The sequence below is a fragment of the Cheilinus undulatus genome, linkage group 16 (assembly GCF_018320785.1).
Source record: "Cheilinus undulatus linkage group 16, ASM1832078v1, whole genome shotgun sequence".
In the NCBI taxonomy this organism is placed as follows: Eukaryota; Metazoa; Chordata; class Actinopteri; order Labriformes; family Labridae; genus Cheilinus; species Cheilinus undulatus.
The window spans coordinates 7,810,953-7,830,748 of NC_054880.1; the positions used below are offsets into that span (position 1 = coordinate 7,810,953).

At 39.1% G+C, this 19,796-nt stretch overlaps 1 protein-coding gene across 1 annotated transcript in view; it reads right to left on the bottom strand.

Annotated features, from left to right (window-relative positions):
• Window positions 1-2,614: 2,614 nt before the first annotated feature.
• Window positions 2,615-19,796, bottom strand: part of iffo1a (intermediate filament family orphan 1a) — a 28,356-nt gene continuing 11,174 nt past the window's right edge. Inside the window, exons 3-10 of the mRNA XM_041809763.1 lie at window positions 17,031-17,091; window positions 15,158-15,253; window positions 14,296-14,436; window positions 14,036-14,214; window positions 13,514-13,631; window positions 9,944-10,042; window positions 8,840-8,970; window positions 2,615-8,085 (exon numbers count right to left, since the gene is read on the bottom strand). Of these exons, the coding sequence (XP_041665697.1) occupies window positions 7,932-8,085; window positions 8,840-8,970; window positions 9,944-10,042; window positions 13,514-13,631; window positions 14,036-14,214; window positions 14,296-14,436; window positions 15,158-15,253; window positions 17,031-17,091 (979 nt within the window). The 3' untranslated portion in view covers window positions 2,615-7,931. The remainder of the gene's footprint in view (window positions 8,086-8,839; window positions 8,971-9,943; window positions 10,043-13,513; window positions 13,632-14,035; window positions 14,215-14,295; window positions 14,437-15,157; window positions 15,254-17,030; window positions 17,092-19,796) is intronic.

Consider the following 19,796-nt stretch of genomic DNA (forward strand, 5'->3'; position numbering starts at 1 on the left):
GAAGAAACCATCTGCGTCACACTGGCCCAGCCCCCTAATCACGCACGCGCACACAGCTGTACACGCTGTCCCGGTCAGTGGCTGTGATAATAACCGCCGACGGAAATCAGTGTTTGTCCTCCAGTTTTATCACACTTTCTTTAAATAGCTCTAGCACGCATGCGCACATGCACTATTGTCTAGTGGTGTGGTTCAAGTTCACCTGCTCAGGTAAGTAATAAATCATGTCCACTCAGCAGCCCAGGCTTTTCTCTGAATCACTGACGTTGGTAAATTAAGTGTTGATGAAACTACCTCTATTCAGTGGTGTTGTTCCAGCAGAGCATCATCTTGTGTAAATTATTTCATTTATTTGTTTTAAGAAAGCTAACTTTATATTCAATAAACTATCCCTGTTTTGAACTATAAGTCATTTTTTTAAGTTAGGCCTGTTTGTATTTGTCTTTGTTGGACAGTGTGGATGAAAGCAGGGGTAAACTCAGGATGTTTGAGGGTCAGGGGCAAAATAACTAAAGGGCACCTTCTGGATGCTGTTGGGCACCAGCGCGAAAAAAAAAAAAAAAAAAAGGTGGAAAAGTGCTTCAAAGAACAAGCTTTTTTATTAACTGATTTTACCTTCTACACCTCTGTAGTCAAACAGATGAGGAATTATAGACATCGTTTCTTTGCAGATGATGTCTCGCAGCGACTCTCCCTGGGGGGAAGTAGAGATGTCTGCATAGAGAAATGCTACCAGAAGGCCATGTTTTGAGCTGTTTACAACTATGCCAAGCAATCAAAGTGCAAAAATATAAACATTCTTTATTTTTAAGCTATGTTTGAGCCCCAAAAATAGTGAAATATTCAGGCAAAATTTGTAAAAGGTTCACAAGAAAAACAAGGATTATTTTTGGTAACAGGGCTCAGCTAACCAGTGCAAGACTCTTCTAGACTCTTGCTTGCCTTTATCTGACTAGACAATGCAAGATGCTTGGAGGTCTGCAGGACTGAGTAGTTTTGATATTGATGGCCTCCATGCCAGTAAATCTGTTATACTGTGGTATGAATCACTTTGTCACTATGATTGTACTCGATGTATGTAGACATTTTCTGACAATGATCGCTGTGTACAGGTCAGTTTAGAGCGGTTAAGTACTAACTTTCCTTCATTCCCATTAATTCCTAATGGTTGTCTCCCACTCCCTGACCCCCAACAGACATTCTGGATCTCATGTTTGCAAACAACCTATTTTACCATTTATTTCACACAAGTGAGGACGGCAATTAAAATGTCCTTTATACCGAGCTGAGTCAGGGTAGCGGTACAGGTGCTGGTCTCTGAGTAGAAGTCTCCAGCTGTAGTTTTCTGAGCAAGCTGACTCAGCACAGCTGTTTCTCCTCGGCAGCTCTTTCTTCTTCTGCTGTTTCTGTGTTTGTTCCTCTTCATCGATTCACCGTGAAGCTGTTTGTTTTTCTGCCGTGGACTCCCCCCGTGAGTCCTGCTGAGCCGATAAAACCATCTAATGTCTGATCATTACAAACAGAAGTACTGAAGTGAAACTAATCGAACGACATGCAAGTAATTAGTGTTTGTGATCGATAAACGCAACAACAAAGGTACTGCTGCTGATCGTTTTCATCTGTGAGGAGACTATGAAGTATTCCTATATTCAAATGTTCTGTATTTGTTTGTCCATACAGAGACAAACTCACATGAAGCTGGAGTGCCAGGAGAAAAAACCAAACATGAAAGGAGAACATCCAAACTCCAACGGAAGACATGATCCTGATGAGGACTCATTGGAGTCAAAATGCATAGATATCCCTGTTTAATAAAAGATTTTTACTACATCAGAGTACCTCAGATTCTCAGTTTTGACTTCCATCTGTACTATGGACTGCTCTTGATAAGTTAACAGCCAAGTTGTCGCTCCTTTTTATATCTTTGTCCTCTTAGAGCACCTGATCCTGGCGACATAATTTTTGATACCTTTGACCCCATGTAGCACTCACCCACCTTTTTTCTACAATTAAAATCTATGTTGATTTTTTGCAGCAGTGTGTGACTTTATCTTCTCTCTTGGGTCCTGGGGGACTCAACTTTTCCTAGGTACATGTAAGGGGGGAGCAAGGAAAAATGGTTGGGAAAAACATTAACAGCTTCATCTCCAGAATGTTTTAAAGCTTTTAACAGCTTTAAAGCATTCTGGAGATTTTGTGTTCACAAGTAAGGGATGAACATGAGGCCCATGATTTCCACCTTTGACCCATAATCTCCAAGTCTAATCCAAGGGTTAGAGTAAACATTTGTGCTAAGTTTGATTAAAAAAAATGCCTCAGCTATCACCAGCATGGAGGCATTAAAAAAAAATTCTCAAATAAGATTTTTTTAAACAAAATTTAAACTTGTAGTGAAGCAAATTCCCTGTGTGGTTTTGCTTAAGTAATGAGTTTTAATGTACTCTATTTCACTGACATTTATTGATAAAAATGATCATTTTTAGATGTAATGTACTGGACAAGAGAAAGTGGAGCAATAAAATGTGCTACATCATTAAAATACAGTGGTACTGAAGTAAGATATGTGTAGTTTTTTGTATATGTAGCTGCTGAAATAAACTCATGACACCAGAGATTCTTTCAATGCCTTTAATTCTGTGCACATTTTATCTTGTTTCAGTAAACTGATCAAACATTCAGCTCTGCACCCATTAAAGACCTCAGGAAAACCATCACTGCAGTTCTGTAGAGTTTCTTCCCCTCTTTTATTCCGGTTTAATCAGAGTTTAATTCAGCCAATTTATCTTATTTCTGTGTCCTGAGGCCTTTAAGTCGTTCTGATTTACTTCTAATTTCCCATTCATATTTTTTATTTACATTCTGATAAATAGATCTCAACAGTTCCAGTAAAGCACACAGTATGATGAGGTGAGTGATGACAGACTATAATATTGAACACTTGCAGTTGTTTGGTTTCTCCATGACGTAAAAAGGAGCATTTTCGGTCTTTGTCCTCTCTGAGCAAAAATGACCATTAGTAAAAAGTGACAAATACTAAAGAGCATTTTTGTAAAGTTTTGTTTTGGTGCCAGGAGGAATGTGATCAGAGATGCAGACAACTGGACTAAAAATGTTCCTTGAATGAGGGCACACTCACACCAGGCAATCTGTGCCATGTCCAAGGATGTTTGACCCCCCACAACCAGCTTGTTTGACGTAAATAGGTGCTCTGTGCCGTGCTCGAGCACAAGCACATGGATATAATGTATGACTGATGTGAATCAATGCCCTGTCTTGTTTTTTAGAGAACTCCAGGAGAGTTAGAGGGCCAAATGACTCAAAATAAGCCAAAAACAGAGTACAGCTACAATCAGGTTGTCTGTTTTGTGCTGATTCTGAGGCCACACTTCATGTAAAAACATGCATATGTCATACAAGAGAAAACCGGACCCAGGTCTGGCTGGGTTTGGAGCGGTGTGAGTGCAGGGCAGTCAGCACAGTGCTGGTGTGAGTGCACCCTAACACTGTTTTCTGTGACGAAGATGGCAGGTTATTGACTAAGCAGACATTCATTTTATTAAAGATGTGTTTGAAGAGATGAACCGTGAGGCACAGTCACTGCAGCATGTCAACAAAGACACAATAACAGACAAAAAACTAAAGAAAAGTCAACATTTTTGGACCTTTTCCCCCAGTAAATAGCTTTTTGCTCCATCATATGTACATTTCACTCATTTCAGCGCCATTAAACAACAAACAGACCTCTTATTTGCTGCTGATATCTCATATCTGAGAGCAGAAGCGACACTAAACACAGCATAAATGAAATGTTCACTTTCTTCAGTCTCAGCTTCATTTACATGAATCTTATGGCATGTGATGTTTCAGCATTATACACAGCTTTGCTCTGTACATTAATACAATATTTAGCATTTACAAACTGTACAAGTTTCTGGATAATTCTCTCTTAAAATAGGATTTTTACTTTTGTAAAATAAAGTAGCCCTACATCTGAGATTGCTAACTTTCTCAAAGTCACATTCAAAATCTTGAAACAACAGGGATGTAGGAAATTATTTCATAGCAGCGACACAAACTGAGAGTTCTGCAGGGGTGAGTTTAATTTTTAGGTCCATTGAGGCATTAACCGGGGAATTGTCTGCTAAGTTATTGCAAAATAAAGACTGAGGCAAACTAAAGAGAGGAGTTCATCAACACTTTAAAGATGGCATGTGACTTTCACATTTCAGAGTTGATAGACACTCAGTGATTGCTTAATTAAGAACATCTGCTGCTCATTAACACAAGCACCTAATCAGCCAATCACAGGGTAGCATTTAAGCTTGTAGACATGGGGCAAAACAATATGCTGATGTTCAAACAAGCATCAAAATGGGGAAGAAAGGGAATATATTTAACATATCATGGTTGTTGGTGCTAGACAGGCTGATCTAGTGGGATTTTCACACAATGTCTTAACCCTTAGGGAAAGTTGTGCGCATTTATCCACTTTTCATTCTTCATTTTTTGATCATTTTGGCTGTGTTCATGTGTATGGCATGAATTTTGGCAAGATTATGTATATATTTGATCTTGTTATTTCCAGCACCTCTCCTACTGTAAGTCTAAAATACACCGTTTACATGCAAGACTTACTCTCAAGCTGTTAAGCACAAAAGATTCTCCATTCAAACCCAATCAAACTGCAATTTTTGATCTCACTTCCATTAAAGCAGTGGTTAACTGGCCACCCAAATTTCCAAAGATTTTCAACAATGCATGTTTAGTAAATATAAATGTTGCACTAAAGATCCTGGAGGAACAAAATTTAAATTTATTGAAAGGAAAAAGGTACGAGAGAAAATGGACATGTTTTAAACCCTTTTTCCCATGACAGGGGTTTAAAACACATTCAAGCCACTTTTCCAGGGATCTTGGGAAAAATAATTCATTAACATGGTAAAAAACAGCCTTTTCTTTGCCAGGAAAGGAGATAAATGAATCTAATTATTGATTAAACATTTAAATTTGCTCATTATCACATTAAAACAGAGTCAAATAAAAGGTATAGATGCATGTTCTTCATAGACTTTTGCCACCATTTTTTCCAGACACACATTCAGTCCCACTGACCCTCTTTTGGGTCCCCACCCACCAGTTGAGAACCACTGCATTAAAGCATAATACATGCACTTTATTTTATCTAGGTGTCAATCTGGGCTTTTGCCTTGGAATAAATCATTTTTACTACTCTCCACCAGATGGCGTCATTTTGACCATATTTGGCATATGGGGAGGAAAACATGCTAAACATGGAAAAAATAATTATGCAGAAAAATCAATATTGCTGCTAATCATTTACATATCCCAGGCTGTAATTAGTCAACACAAAAAACCTTTGCACCTATCATATTGAAAATAATTCATTTTTCTGTTTTTTTTTTTGTTTTTTAAATCAAAAACATGGTGACATCATGACACAAAAGTGGCATGTAAAGGGTTAACATCTCTAAAAAACTAATGAATATTTGATGTCAATTTTTAGGCCAGATGTAGGTGAAAAAATCAGCGTACTGAAAGTAGAGAAAGTATGAATGTACTAGATTTTAGCAACTGTATTTAAAATGAAAACGATGATGCTATCACCTCTACAGTCAGAATAAACGTGAAAGTCTGTCAGTTCACCAACAACCATAACACGCTCAAAGTCTCTTGAATTACCTGTCTCCTTTGTTCTGATGCTCAATTTGAACTACAGCAGATTGTTTGACCAGCTACTACAATATTTGTTTTTATCTTTGGTACTAAACCGACAAAGTTTCTGCATTTTAAGTCCTTTTGGCTTGATCTTAGATCATATTCCAGTATTCAGAGATACTGGATATTTGATTTTCATCAGCTGTTAGTCATCATCATAAATAAAACGAAAGAAAAGACTTCAAATATGTCACTTATGTGTAACAAATCTAGAGTCTATTTCAAAATCACTTTTAAAAATTAAATTATGAAAAAATAAACTTTGATGCAATATACTGTGGGTACATGTGTTTGTGTTGAATTCGTCTGATCCAAATCATAACTTTTAAGTTCTGTTTTTATAGTTTATTTTGCAAACTAAGGTCCAAAGATTTGCATGCATACCCAAAATCTACTCTCTAGATACACTTTAAATGATTTTTTTCACTTATTATTTTAACTTTGTATATAAAAAAAGACGACTACAATTTAATTCCAGAAAACTACTCTGAACTAACTTTGACCTTTATGCAGAATTTAGAGTGTTTTCAGTGGAGCCCGTCCCACAGGTCTACTGTGAATGTTATCATTTTTAAGATACAAACAACTGGGGCTTTTCCACTATGACTTTTGCCAGCGCCAATCCAAACCAAGCCGTGCTGATTAACTTTTCCATCATCAGTTTAGGCTAAGCCGAGCAGCACCCAGAATGGCCCTGCTCTGGAGCAGGACCCAAGTGTGCCCGCCCCATCTCCAAGTGCGCCACAAAGCAGTTCCTTATCATTCAGAGACGCCTTACAGACGTGTTTAAGTTGCAACCGCTGCACCAAACTTTCAAATACCTACCAGAAAACTAACAGAAGAAGAAGGAACTCTGAAGTAGAAACAAACAGTGCTTCTTCTTCTTGCAGACTCATACAATGCCTACTGAAGCGTAGCTATCTAACGTCATCGACTCAAAATGCCTAGGTCATTTGCTCTAGTCAGGTATCTTGGTTGTGGTGGAAAAGCAAATTTCCTGCTGCACTGGGCTGCCGTGTCAAGTCAAACCAAGTAGAGCCAAGCTGCTCAGTGTAATAGAAAAGCCCAATACAACCCTCTTCCTACGTCCACATCTACGACGGTGCTCTGAGGATGAACTGGGTCTGTGCTTCATGGATATGACAGATTTTGATGAGATGAACATTTAGAATTGACTTTACAGACCTACTCATTGACAAGTACCCTGTATTCAGGTACAGCTGCAGTCACATTCCCAATGAGTACTCATGAATCATGCCTGAGACCATCTCTGAAGCAGACTGGGGCCAGTACACGAGTGTACTATGCATGCTTTCACACTGACAAACAGAACCGGACTTCCTGGCTACTCAGATCTGTCCCTAATGTGAAACCACTTTAAAAGACGGAGTTTTATGTGTTTGATGTTGGTTTAAGGCAAGCTGGGCTTGTGATAGATGTTAATCTCTTTGTCAGACAGCTACTAGGGAGAAATCTGAGTAAAATAATGCTAAAAAAGGAAACTCATGCTCACTCTGCAAACATCTAAAAGTTGCATGCACATGTTTTAATGCACATTTTCTAAAAAAAGAGCACTGAAACATCAACAATTATAATAATAAACATGAAAAATAAGTCACGTTTACCTATAAGATCACTCCCAGTGATGGTTAATGTGCAAACTTTCTTTTGTGCATCTTTGCATCATTACAGATAATGTGCAAACATCTATCTCCTGCTCTAAACAGCGAGATCAGTGTGCAAAATTTAAACAGAAAATGTCATTATTCTTTCAAAGTGCTGTTTCACTTTGACCTTCATTAAGATGCAGCTACAGCTGATAGCCACCAGAGGGCCCCAAAGACACATGAAGGAAAGATTTATTGCCGTTGTCAAAGAGGCAAAAATACTAACTATAGAGTATCATTTTGCAAACAAACTAAGGTTTAGAGAGGAGGGAAGTTAGTGGAATATTTCTGAGCCAGACATTTTGGTGTGGAGTTTGTGCGCAGAAAAATACCTCAGAGAGGATAAAGTATAAACATTTTGGCTGGTTTTTACATAACTGCAACCTTTGGCTTAGAAAAACCACATATAGGTAGAATTTCTACAGCTGATCACAGCCTGATCTGTTGCCTGTCTTTAAACGCTGATCTACTAAAAGAAGCGTGTCAGTACAAACCAGCAATGTGTGATGAAGTGTGTTTCAGTGTGTGTTAGGGTTTCCTCCAGGTGAGCGGAGGGATGGCGGCGTTGGCGTCACAGTAAGACTCCCTGCTCTCAGAGTCGGCCGGCAGCGCTGGCTTTCTCCGCTCCTTCTCCTCACCGTCTGAGTCGTCCACGGACAGAGTGATGAGAGACGTGGACTTCCTGCAGAAAAATTACAAGTTAAACACATAATTCACTACTGTCTCTGCTGGTTTTCCTGCATATTGAACCTGGGGAGTCTGGACACTGCATCTTTCTCTGCTGAACATTGTGCACATTTAAAAGATTTGATTTAGATTCATTGGACACCCTCTTATAGGCATCTCCAAAGAAGAAGCTGGAGTACACAAGACACTTTTGGCAATTTAATAAGTAAGGACTAAGATTTAAGTGCACACTGTCTCTTCTTCGGAGTCCACAAGAGGTTTTAAGTGCTTGTAATATATCCCTGAACAATAGGACAACATTCACCTACACTTACAGTCACGTGCATAAGTTTTAGGGCCCTAAGGATCCAGTCAAGCTTGACACCTTGCCCCACATGTGTGCCAAGATCAAGCTCAATGGCCAAGGTCAAGCTCAACGGCCTTTTCACTCCTGGTAATAAAAACCAGGAGGATCGTGGCAAGCCTGCTACCTGCTTAGAGGGAACCCTGAACCATGCTTACTCACCACATCTACCTCTTACTTTACCCTCAAGGTATGGACTTTATTTTTTTATTTTCCCATGCCCCTGGTTGTATGCAAAGACATCCGGAGCAAAACCAGAATTGTGTAACCCCCTCTTCCTGCTGTCTTATTTACCACATCTACACTTTACTTCAGCCTCAATTTTTGGCCCAATGTTCTGCACAGTCCTGTATCTCCACAGACCAGGAACCTTTAGTTGGGGTTGGTTTGAGTGTAGCTGTGTTACCTGTCTCCACTCTGAGTGATGAGCCTCCTGCACGTCTCCATCTGGACATCCAGTCCTCTCTTCATGGAGCACATCTCCATGTACTCGTGCAGGTGGCGGTTCATGTCGCTCTTTGCTGTCGCCAATTCAAGCTGAGAAAAAAACATACAAAAAAAATCAGCATCTGTGATATCATTCTTTGAATTCTCCTATTCCTTGTAAATGTTCAGCAAACGCAGCTCAGGGTAATCATGTCTGTTTAAAAACAACAAGTTGCAGGAAGCTTGGACTTTTGTTTTCTTCTATAGGTTTTTTGCAAACAATGTCACGAAGTAGTCAAGAAACTCCAGATGGGTGGAAAGAAATGATTTCTGCATAGAGAACACCTGGAAAAGTGGTGTCAAACTACACTTGTGTAAGTTCTGTTTCCACAAAGCGGTCCGGTTTGGTTCAGTGCAGTCTTTTCATGGTTTAAACTCTGATCTTGTCTGTGTTTCTTCAGTCAGTCTCTCTTGTTGTGACAGGATATCAGTCTCCTCTAAGAGATCCGGATAACAGTACCAGTTTGGCTTTTTTAATATGGATAAAATAACAACTAAGGATGGACCATGCTAGCTACCATGGTTCACACTAAAGAGCTGTTTCATTAAAGAGGCTTGTTCATTAATGGCATTACTCTTTCATGCACCCTACGATGTTTATTTGGTTGATAGTACATCACTGTATCAATTAAAAGCATGTTTGAGACCAAAGACTTTGAAGGGGCTCAGCAAGCATCTTAGCTCTGTACCAGATTCCTCTAGACTCCTATCTTCCTTCACCTGGCTAGACAATCTAGAGAAATGACAAATTTTTCCTATTGATCACCTCCACGCCAGGTAAATCAGTGTATGTGTTGTAAAGTGTAGGGATCCTATTTTCTGATAACTGCTGTGTCCATTTAGAGCAGGGGTGTCAAACTCAATCCCAGCAGGGGTCAGATTCTGGATTCAGGACTAACCTGAGGGCCTAACAGGGTCACTTTTTTAACCATTAAATGGTGTCTCTATATTTCCCCTATAAAATAATTTCAGGTTATAAAATGATCAAAAATGAAATAAAAGCCATTTAGCTAACCGTCCTCACCTCGATCTGGTCGATGGTCTCCTGATATTCCTTTTCTCTGGACTTGAACAGAGACTCTGTGTCTTTAATCACGTCCTCGATGGAGTCCTCCTGCTGCAGCTGCACCAAAAAAAAAAAAAGAAAATAGATATATATATACATATATATATATATGTATTTCAATAAACCACTGCTTGTTGATGTCTCCTTAGATTTTTTACTGTTACTAAGATAAGCTATGATTACTAGTCATCAGTATTTCACACAAAAGATGGAGCTTATGAGTTTTAAACTGCATGGTAAACCAGGGAAAATAAATAATTTGACAAAATCCTGAAACACAAAGCATTAAAGGTCCATGAAATCCATAACACTTCATCAATAAACATGTAGTTAAAAGTACTTTGTTGACTTAAACTATCTTGTATAAAGTGTGCAATTCATATGCATATTCCAATCACATTCATTTAATTGTTTAAATAACTGTCTTCATGTGATTTTTTTATTTGACACAGTTCATCATTACAGAAAAACCTGATTTTACTTGATTTCATCATACTTTAAAAGTCCATTATGTGTTTCTTTGCAAGTACGCACTGATGTCATTGTTGGACTTTTTTATATTCATGTGTTCTAAGGAAATAAAAATAATTAGTTATAAAGCTGACAGAAGTAATAATAGAGCATCTAGTTATTCTTTTTAGTGTATATAAATCCATCTTTTAGTCAGGTGTGATTATTTTCACTCTGCAGCTGAAAACATCTAATACCCTTAGACTATAATGTAAATGAAGTCATAGAAATTCCCCATAAACTCCCAGATTAAATGAATAAATAAAGATTAGTGAGATGTTGTGAAGCACAGTCTGTCCCGGTCCTGTAAAGATTGAGGTCTGACGGTCTAAAATAGAAACGTCTAACCTTCACTGCCGTTGTGTGGGTAAACATCTCTAATCTGTGCTGGCGTCTCCTTCAGCTCTTATCTAAGCTGCCTGCTGACCTCTGGGGATTATTTAGTTAAAGAAAGCATACAGGTCAGCAGGTAGATGCCACTGCTCTGCAGCATCGCTCTGGTATCAAACACAGAGGCGTGAATCTGCAGAAACACGACTCGTTCATTAGAGAGGTCAGTGGGACGAAGAATTCAACCCTAACAGGAAACACATCAGACCGAAATCCTTCTTCTGTGGCTTTAAACTCTCATTATTTGTTTGTGTTCAATAAAGCAGCACACAAGAATGCAGTAGTTTCTATAAGCTACTCATTTCTGTGATTTTGATGTATCCAAGAGCCTCTTTGAGTTTTCTGACTAATAAATCCCAAATAGTGCACACAGTCATACATACTTTTAACTCTGTTTTCACATAAAAAGGAGTGACCAGTAGACTACATGTTACTGTTTATTGGCCTCCTTATCATATAATTTTCCTCTATTTTATAGTTTATCTTTGTGAAACATCGAAATATTTAACTTATCTTGTAATGATTTAATTTTCCCCTAATTTGTTAGCAAATTAAGATAAAAAAAAGGCAAAACTTTAATTTGTGTGCTCATATTCTTGTTGAGCTTGCACCACAAGAAAATGTTCAAGTTTTTGGACTTAAGGGACCTGTAGTAAAGAATAACACAAGTCATTTGTTATAAAATGATTTTAGCACAGAAGACATCAGAGAGCTGGCGGCCAAACTAGTGACGGTCCACATGGACTGGAAAAGAAATGTTTAGAAATAACTCTAAAATCCTGAAAATCTTCTATTGTAACGCTGGAAAACTGCATGAAAATTTATGCTAGTTAATATTTTGGTATGATTTCTAGTTGCAGGGAACAAGTGAGTAGCAACACAAAATACAACAGCAATTCCAAAAAAGTTGGGTCTCTGTGTCAAATATACAGAATAAAGAATGCAATGATTTTTAAATCTCATAAACCTAGATTCTATTCAACCTATCCAGTGTCAACAACCTATCGGATGTTGACACTGAGACTTTTTAACATTTCATGAAAAACATTAAATAATTTTCAATTTTCTGGCAGCAACATGTTTCAAAAAAGTATGGACTGGGCAACAAAAGGCTGGAAAAGTAAGTGTTAAAATGAAAAAACACTGGAGGAACATTTTTCAACTAATTAGGTAAACTGGCTACTGGTTGGTTGACATACTGGGTATAAAAGGAGCATTTCAGAAAGGCAGAGCCTCTCAGAAGTAAAAATAGACTGAGGTTTACCAATCTGTGAAAAACTGTGTCCAGAAATTGAGGAACAATTTCAAAAAATGTTTGTCAATGAAGACTTTGATCCCGCCATTTACAGAATATAACATCACCAAAAGATTCAGAGAATCTGGAGAAACCTCTGTGCACAAGAGACAAGGCTGAGGGTCAGTATTGGATGCTCGAGATCTTCCAGTCCTCAGGTGGCACTGCATTAAAAACAGACATGATTCTGTGCTGAAATCACTGCATGGGCTCAAGAACACATCCAGAAATCATTGTCTGTCAAAACAGTTGGCTGTGCCATCCACAAATGCAGGTTAAAGTTGTATCATGCAAAGAAGAAGCCATTTGTGAACATGTTTCAGACACACTGCCATCTTCTCTGGGCCAAATCTCATTTAAAATGGACTGAGGCGAAATGGAAAACTGTTCTGTGGTCAGATGAATCATTCTGGAAACCATGGATGTTATGTCCTGTGGGCTAAAGAGGAGAGGGACCATCCAGCTAGTTTTCAGGGCACAGTTCAAAACTCTGCATCTCTGACGCTATGGGGTTACATTAGTGCCTATTGAATGGGCAAAGACGATATCAATGCTGAAAAGTACAAAGAGGTATTAGAGCAAAATATGCTCCCAACCAGACAACGTCTCTTCCAGGGAAGGCCTTGCATATATCAGCAATACAATGCTAAACAAACATACCATATCCGTCACAACAGCACGGCTACACAGTAAAAAAATCTGGGTGCTGAACTGGCCAGCCTGCAATCCAGACCTTCCACCAATGGAAAAAAAATGGCTCATTAAAAGAAAAATTCACCAAAGAAGACCCAGAACTGTTGAGCACCTAGAATCCTACATCAGACAATAACAGGACAACATTCCTCTCCCAAAACTCCAGCATCTGTGCTCCTGACTTCCCAAACCACAATTAAAAGAAGAGGGGATGCTTCACAATGGTAGACATGAGCCTGCCCCTACTTTTTTGAGATGTGTTGCTGCCATCTAATTCAAAACAAGCAAATATTTTTCATGAAATAGTAAAATGTCTCAGTTACAACACCATACATGTTGTTTATGTTCTATGGTGAATACAATACAGGTTTATCAGATTTGCAAATAATTGCATTATGTTTTAATGAACATTTTACAAGCGCCCCAACTTTTTTGGAATTGGGGTGGTAGTTCTGCAAACATCATTAGATACAATAACTAAGATGATGAGAACTAAGAGTTAAAGGGACTGCCATTAAAAAAATCATTAGAATCTGAACAGTAAGAGGGTAAAATGTGAAACTGTCTGAATATTGTCTGGAGCCGTGGTTAAAACATGCCAGTGCATGAGTAAGTCTATATGTACATGTCTTAGCACACACCTCTCCCTGCGTTTCCATTCCCAGAGTGTATCCTGGGAAATCTTCCCACAGCAGCAAAGTTTCTTCTGTTTCCTCCCAGGCCAGACTGTCACAGTCGTCCTCAAACTCACACTCCCTCCTACATGAAACACAAGCATACATCAGACTGGCCAACTTCATTTTGAAACTTTGGTGGTTTTGGGGCATTTAACCTCTTTTTACTTTTATATCAACTGTGCAGCAGATGAAATGGGTCCATGCTACAAATATGGCGACCTAACTGCTACTAAACCTCTGCTCCAACAGAGGACATTTAGAATTGCCTTCACAAATCTAGTCTATGATGACTATACTGTTCTCGAGCAGTCATGTTCACCCCCTCCTGCATACTGTGCTCAACAACACATGAACCATGCCCAGACCAACCCAAGTCTAGTACCCTTGTGTTCACACTGATTAAAAATCAACTGGACTTCTGGGGTAAGTTTACAGGCATCCAGACCCCAGTCCTTAACATGAAACCACATCGGTCTGAAGACGTACAGCTGATTCAGCATCCTCTGCATCTGCTCGTTGATCTGATTGGCCGACGTACAGCACTCCTCATCTTTGGCCCCGCCTCCTTCACCCTCAGACATGCTCATTTCATCACCGTCGCCCTTCGCTGACTGCCCACTCTGTTTCCTGGCCCGGGTGCTCATAGTGGAGGGGGGCGTGGCCACCTGCAGAGAGGAGGCATCTTATTAAAGTGAAACTTTATAGTTTTTTTGTCTATATTCTAGACATTTTAAATAAACACAAACCTGAAACATGGGGATCATGTCCTCACAGTTCCTCTGCTGGGCGACGTCACAGAGGCGGGCGGTGATGTCGATGCGTCGGCAGATGTCCATGTCCACCTTCATGGCCTTCTCCTGGATCTTAGTGTCCAGATCTGACAGGTTCTAAAAGACAGACATAAAGATGAGCCCGGTTTAAACTTCAAATGAATAATCTAGACTTTTAATGTTGCTTTCTGTCATGAAATTCAAACACTTCCTGACGTCTGGATGTTTGAAGTTTTTTACAACAACATCAGACACTCAGAAGCTTTGACCCTGTTTGCATATTGCATTAAAACCCATGCTGGGAAAAGCCAATAACAGCTCATTCATTGTTTTGTCTGCCGCCTTGCTGGCCACTTGATGTCTTGAACTGAGGAGTCATGTCAGTCCAGCCAGTAGCCCTTAATGTTCATTAACTAAGTGGCTTGTCAGTGTTTCCTTTAGATCAGTGGTTCTCAGCTGGTGAGTCTGGACCCAAAAGGGGTCCTCAAAGCTCTTTCCAGTGGGTTGCAAGGTATAGCTATTAAAAACAGACTAACATTCAGTAGATATATTTCCAGTGTATTCCTCCTCCCACATCCTCCCCTTCTGCATCAACTTTGTCGGAAAGAATGACATGACCAGCCACTTCAAGACCAAATATGACAAGCAAGGCCTGACAGATGTAAATAAACCATTCTGTTATCCAGCAGCTTAGAACACTTCTGTATCTGGACTGACCTATTAGATATCAAAAAGTTGTTCTGTACATATTTCAAACAGGAAGTATGTGTAATTGTTGCCTTAACTATAATAAAAAAAATGCATTAAAACATCCAGACACTGCTCAAAGGAGACTCACGTTGCTGACGAGGCCTTTAAAGAGAACCAGCTCGGCCTTGAGCTGCTTCACTCTCAGGGCCAGCTCGTCCTGACACACCTCGCTCTCCTGCAGATCCTACAACAAACACAGACATGCATGCATGAAAACACACAACACTGCACTCAGGAAGCAAATATACTGATGACAAGTCAGTCCACTGCAGGGCTGGACCATAAACCAAGTTTTTAGGATATATCTACACATCATCTAATAAGATAGAGCAGGGATGTCAGACTCCATCACAGAAGGGCCGAAGTGTGAATTTGGGTCTAACCTGAGGCCCTAACAGGTCAAAATTTCCCATAAATTGTCAACCTTATCTTAATCAGTAATGCATTATATGGAAAAACTTAACATTAATGATAAATGATTTTGAGACTAAAAAAAAAAGTCAATAAAAAAAAATAAATCGTGACTTTTAACAGTTAAAATGCTGGATAAAATTCAAAATTGTGTGCTCTGAAATGTCAAAATATGAGATAATATTCAAAATCAAGAGTTTAAAAGGTCAAAAGATAAGATAAAAATGTAGAATTTTGAATCTAAAAGGTCAATATTTGGGATTAAAGGTCAAATTTAGGAGTTGAAAAGGTCAAAATATGAGAAATAAAACAAAAAAATGAGTTAAAAAGGTGAAAATATGAGATAAAGTTCAAAATCAAGAGTTTCAAAGTTCAAAATATAAGATAAAACTCTTACTAATTCATTTTAAATGTCAAGTTATGAGAAAAAATAAATTAAGAGTTTTAAAATTCAAGATATGAGATAAGATTTTGAGATTTTAAATAAAAACGGAAATATTTGTGATTTAAATTCTGAGTTAGAAGTTGAAAATGTCAAAATATGTTTTAAAAATTAAAATCGTGAATCTAAATGGTCAAAATATGAGATAAAAAGTCAAATTTTGATTTGAAAATGTCAAAGCCATAACTTTAAGTCATTATTGTGAGATGCAAAATTGAAAATATGAAATGAAAATACAAATTTATTTTCCCACATTCCTGACTTTTTATCAAATTATTTCAACTCTTCACTCTTTCTAATTCTTACGACTTAAAAATGATATTTTCAATCATCAAGTTTACATTTTTATATGGGAGGAAATGTGCAGACCTCATGCTAGAGGGCCAGTACTAATGAAAATATGATACGATCCGGTAGGCCGGGTATAACTGTAACACGGGACAGATTTGGCCCCCGGGCCTTGAGTTTGTCACCCCTGAGAAAGAGGGTAAGACAATGATGTTTGAATCAATGAAGTTTATGCTTATGCTTAACGCTCAGCAAAAAGATCAGTAGCATACAATGACCACAAGATAATCTATTAGAAATGTTTAGTTAAAAGGGGGGGGTAACATATAATTTAGATCATTGTGGAGCATTTTTAATATTCAAAATCTAATGGTATTATACCTGCTTGAATCCCAGGCATAAAAAACTCCTAGACGTCTAGAAATGCATGGACATGTGCAGAAAGTCTCCACTTTCAGAAGGGACAGATTATCTCCATATCAAAAGTTTGCAGTCTTGGCTCTCTTTTCAGAACTTCCCAACTTTCAGGAATCCAAAATATATTTCTCATACAAACTAACAGCCTACATGCAACAAAAGGTCACCATTATTTACTGAAATAATTCCTGTTCACCTTTGAGGATTTGGTATGTTATCCTGAATCTCTGAGTTTCAGTCAAAATAGCCAATAAAGAAGAGGTAAAACTACAATTTGTGGGCTGAAAATGTGGCTGTACTCAAATGCTGACTACATCATAAACAAAACAACAAAAACAAAACACCTTTTCTGGAGTTCAGAGGTGCACAGTTAGATGATTCCAGCACATTTAAAACACGTTACCTCCTCCAGCTCTGCCACCTTTTCCTGCAGATCCATCCTGGCTGTGTACTCCTCCTCCCATCTGTTAAATACACAGAGAAGCAAAGCTATTATGCAGAACAATGCAGAGAAATCAGCACTGGGAGGCTTAGCACAAAGAAGACAACACATATTAAAGTCTTTGTCAAACAGACTGATCCAAAAGCTCTATAAAGCATGCTCACAGAAATGTTGTGGATTCAGCAATCACATTCTGAGCGATTTATAGTTCTAATCTTACTGGTACTTTTGCAAGTGCATGCCATTTAAAAACAGAAGATTCAAGAGTGATTTTATTCCCAATGAGTCCTTCTGTGTCCTTGTATGAATGAACATGGCCTCATTTTCACTCAGATAAGGCCTGTGAGGGATTTTGAGCCCGTGTTAAGCCCCACTTCCTGGTCTTCTTCTTTCCAGCTTTAAGACAAAGCCCCCCATGTTTACCTGACTGACCTACGCTGTACAGCATGAAGGCTGCTCCTGCCACCTCGAGTATTACTCAGCAGGTGTTACATAAGAAGAAACCATGCATGCAGAGGACGAGGAGCACGCTGCTGCACTCGGAGGGTCTCTGTGGAGAGGAGACAGAAATAAACCCAGAGAGTGGAGCTACTTAGGCAGAGCTCAGAGCTGCAGAAAGAAAAGGTTTCTGAAATGTAACATGCTACATGCAATGTGTAATAAAAATACAGGTTCATAGCTGTTATAAAGGGTGATTTGGAGGGATAAGATGGCTCTGTGCTTATGACTCAGCTGAATACAGTCGATGCTGCAAAGATAAGAATAAATGAAGAACAGTAGAGTTGACGGCGTCAAGCTGAGTCTTTTAAATTGAGTCTGAAAAGTCTGAAACTGGACACGGTTTAAGGAAATCCCCAATGATTGAGCTAAAACATCTTTACTGGTGCCAGCCAAATTCTCCTCCTGAAAGTGCTGATGATCAAGGACTGGCATGGATAGCACTATTCTGATTTCTTACATTTCATCCAATGTTTCCCTCCGGTCCCAACAGGATGCAAAAATTAATGCATGCCTACTTTGATTAAATTAAACATCTCCTCATCTGTTTTGGCTTCTCTTCATCTATATCCCCCTGTCGACCTTCACAGCAGCAGCACCGCTGAGCTGCTGAAGCACGTCAATAATGACATCATGTCTCTGGAGGATGACCTCGGATCAAATCACCGCCACGCAGGGACGGCTCTCAGCTACGCTGACAAAAATTAAATGTGTGTCAGGTATGAAGGAGGAGTGGGTTTAGTGTCAGAGAGACGTGTGTTGGTGAACAGAGAGGAGCTGGTGTTTGTCAGTCTCAACACGTGGCTCTGCAGAGAACGGCCGCTTTTCTCCAGAACTGATGATTGCATAACCGCTGGATGGGACAAAAGCATGTTCAATATCAGGAAAGTATCTCTCTGGAAGGCTTTCACATTCTTCACGGAAGTAATTTTTCCTGTCTAAGTCCTGCTGCTTCACTTGGACAAGGGTTTTTGTAATAACAACATTTTAAAGATATTCAATCAAATAAACTCAGAGATACCCATCTTAATACCACATGTTCAGAATGGGCAGTCACAGGGAAATATGCTAGTATAGCTATTAGCTTGGATGTAGATATAGTGGTAATTTTAGTTATGATAGTTATGGGTGGCTTTTAGTTTTACTGTAGCCTGGTATGGCTGCTGGTGAAACGATTAGCTCAGATGTAGCTACAGTGACAGTTTTGTTCCAACTGGGCCACAAACAAAAGCAAAGAACCACACTGAAACCCTTTCTTGGCAGATATGTTTTTGCACTTCTCCTGACTGACCTCAGCACGAGTTTGATCCTCCTGCAAGTTCCACTGTTCATGAACGATGACAGTGCCTGCCTGCCGAACTCACTTTACTGGAGCCTACTTGATTTAGTCCTTTTGCTCTGATTGGCCCGTAATGAACGTGAAAGTCCAATCACCTTCCAAGAATTCTTTGGGAGTCCTGCCCTTCCCAAACACTTTAAATGGGAGCTTTCCCAGATGAATGTGAAATAAATCCCATACAGTGGATATATAAAACAGCCTATTCAGCATGTCAGTGCATCTTTGGCCTTGTCCACATGGAGACGAAAACGAAATATTTCTGTTTCATTTTGAAAACGTGTTCTGTAAACACAGAATCGTTCCAGGAAACGCTGCTGTATATATGCCAAGCCTGTAAGTGGCGCTGTAATGCTGCCACAGAAATGCACCAAAAGGAGAGAAAAAGATTACAGAGAATGTGTATAAAGCTTTTGCAGTAGCTTCTGCAGCACAAACACAACCCAGTATACCGACATTGTTGTTTTGGTTTGACCCACGCATGTGGCTTTAGTGGGTTACGCTATGTGTGACGTAATCGTTTCAATACAGATGTGGTTGGCTGTCCACACGGAGATGAAACAGTAGGCGCATGCAGATTTGTTCTCTCTAGGACCTGGTTTCAAAAAGTAGCATTTACGGCCTCCCAAAATGACGTTTCTGTGTGGATGAAACGCCGATATGACAAAAAAATGTTGCATGCACTCCTGAATCCGTCTCCGTGTGGACAGGTCCTTTATCTGTTTTAAAGCAAACATAACATTCCTTCACATTCCTCAATCCTGTCTGATAAAAGTTAAGGATTTTTAATTCTCTGAACAGGAAGGGAAGTAGAGAACATACGCAGCATTGCACGAAGAATCCTCTGTCCTGATGTAAGTCAGTTCAGTGGTGAAGTGAAAATAACAGTGCAA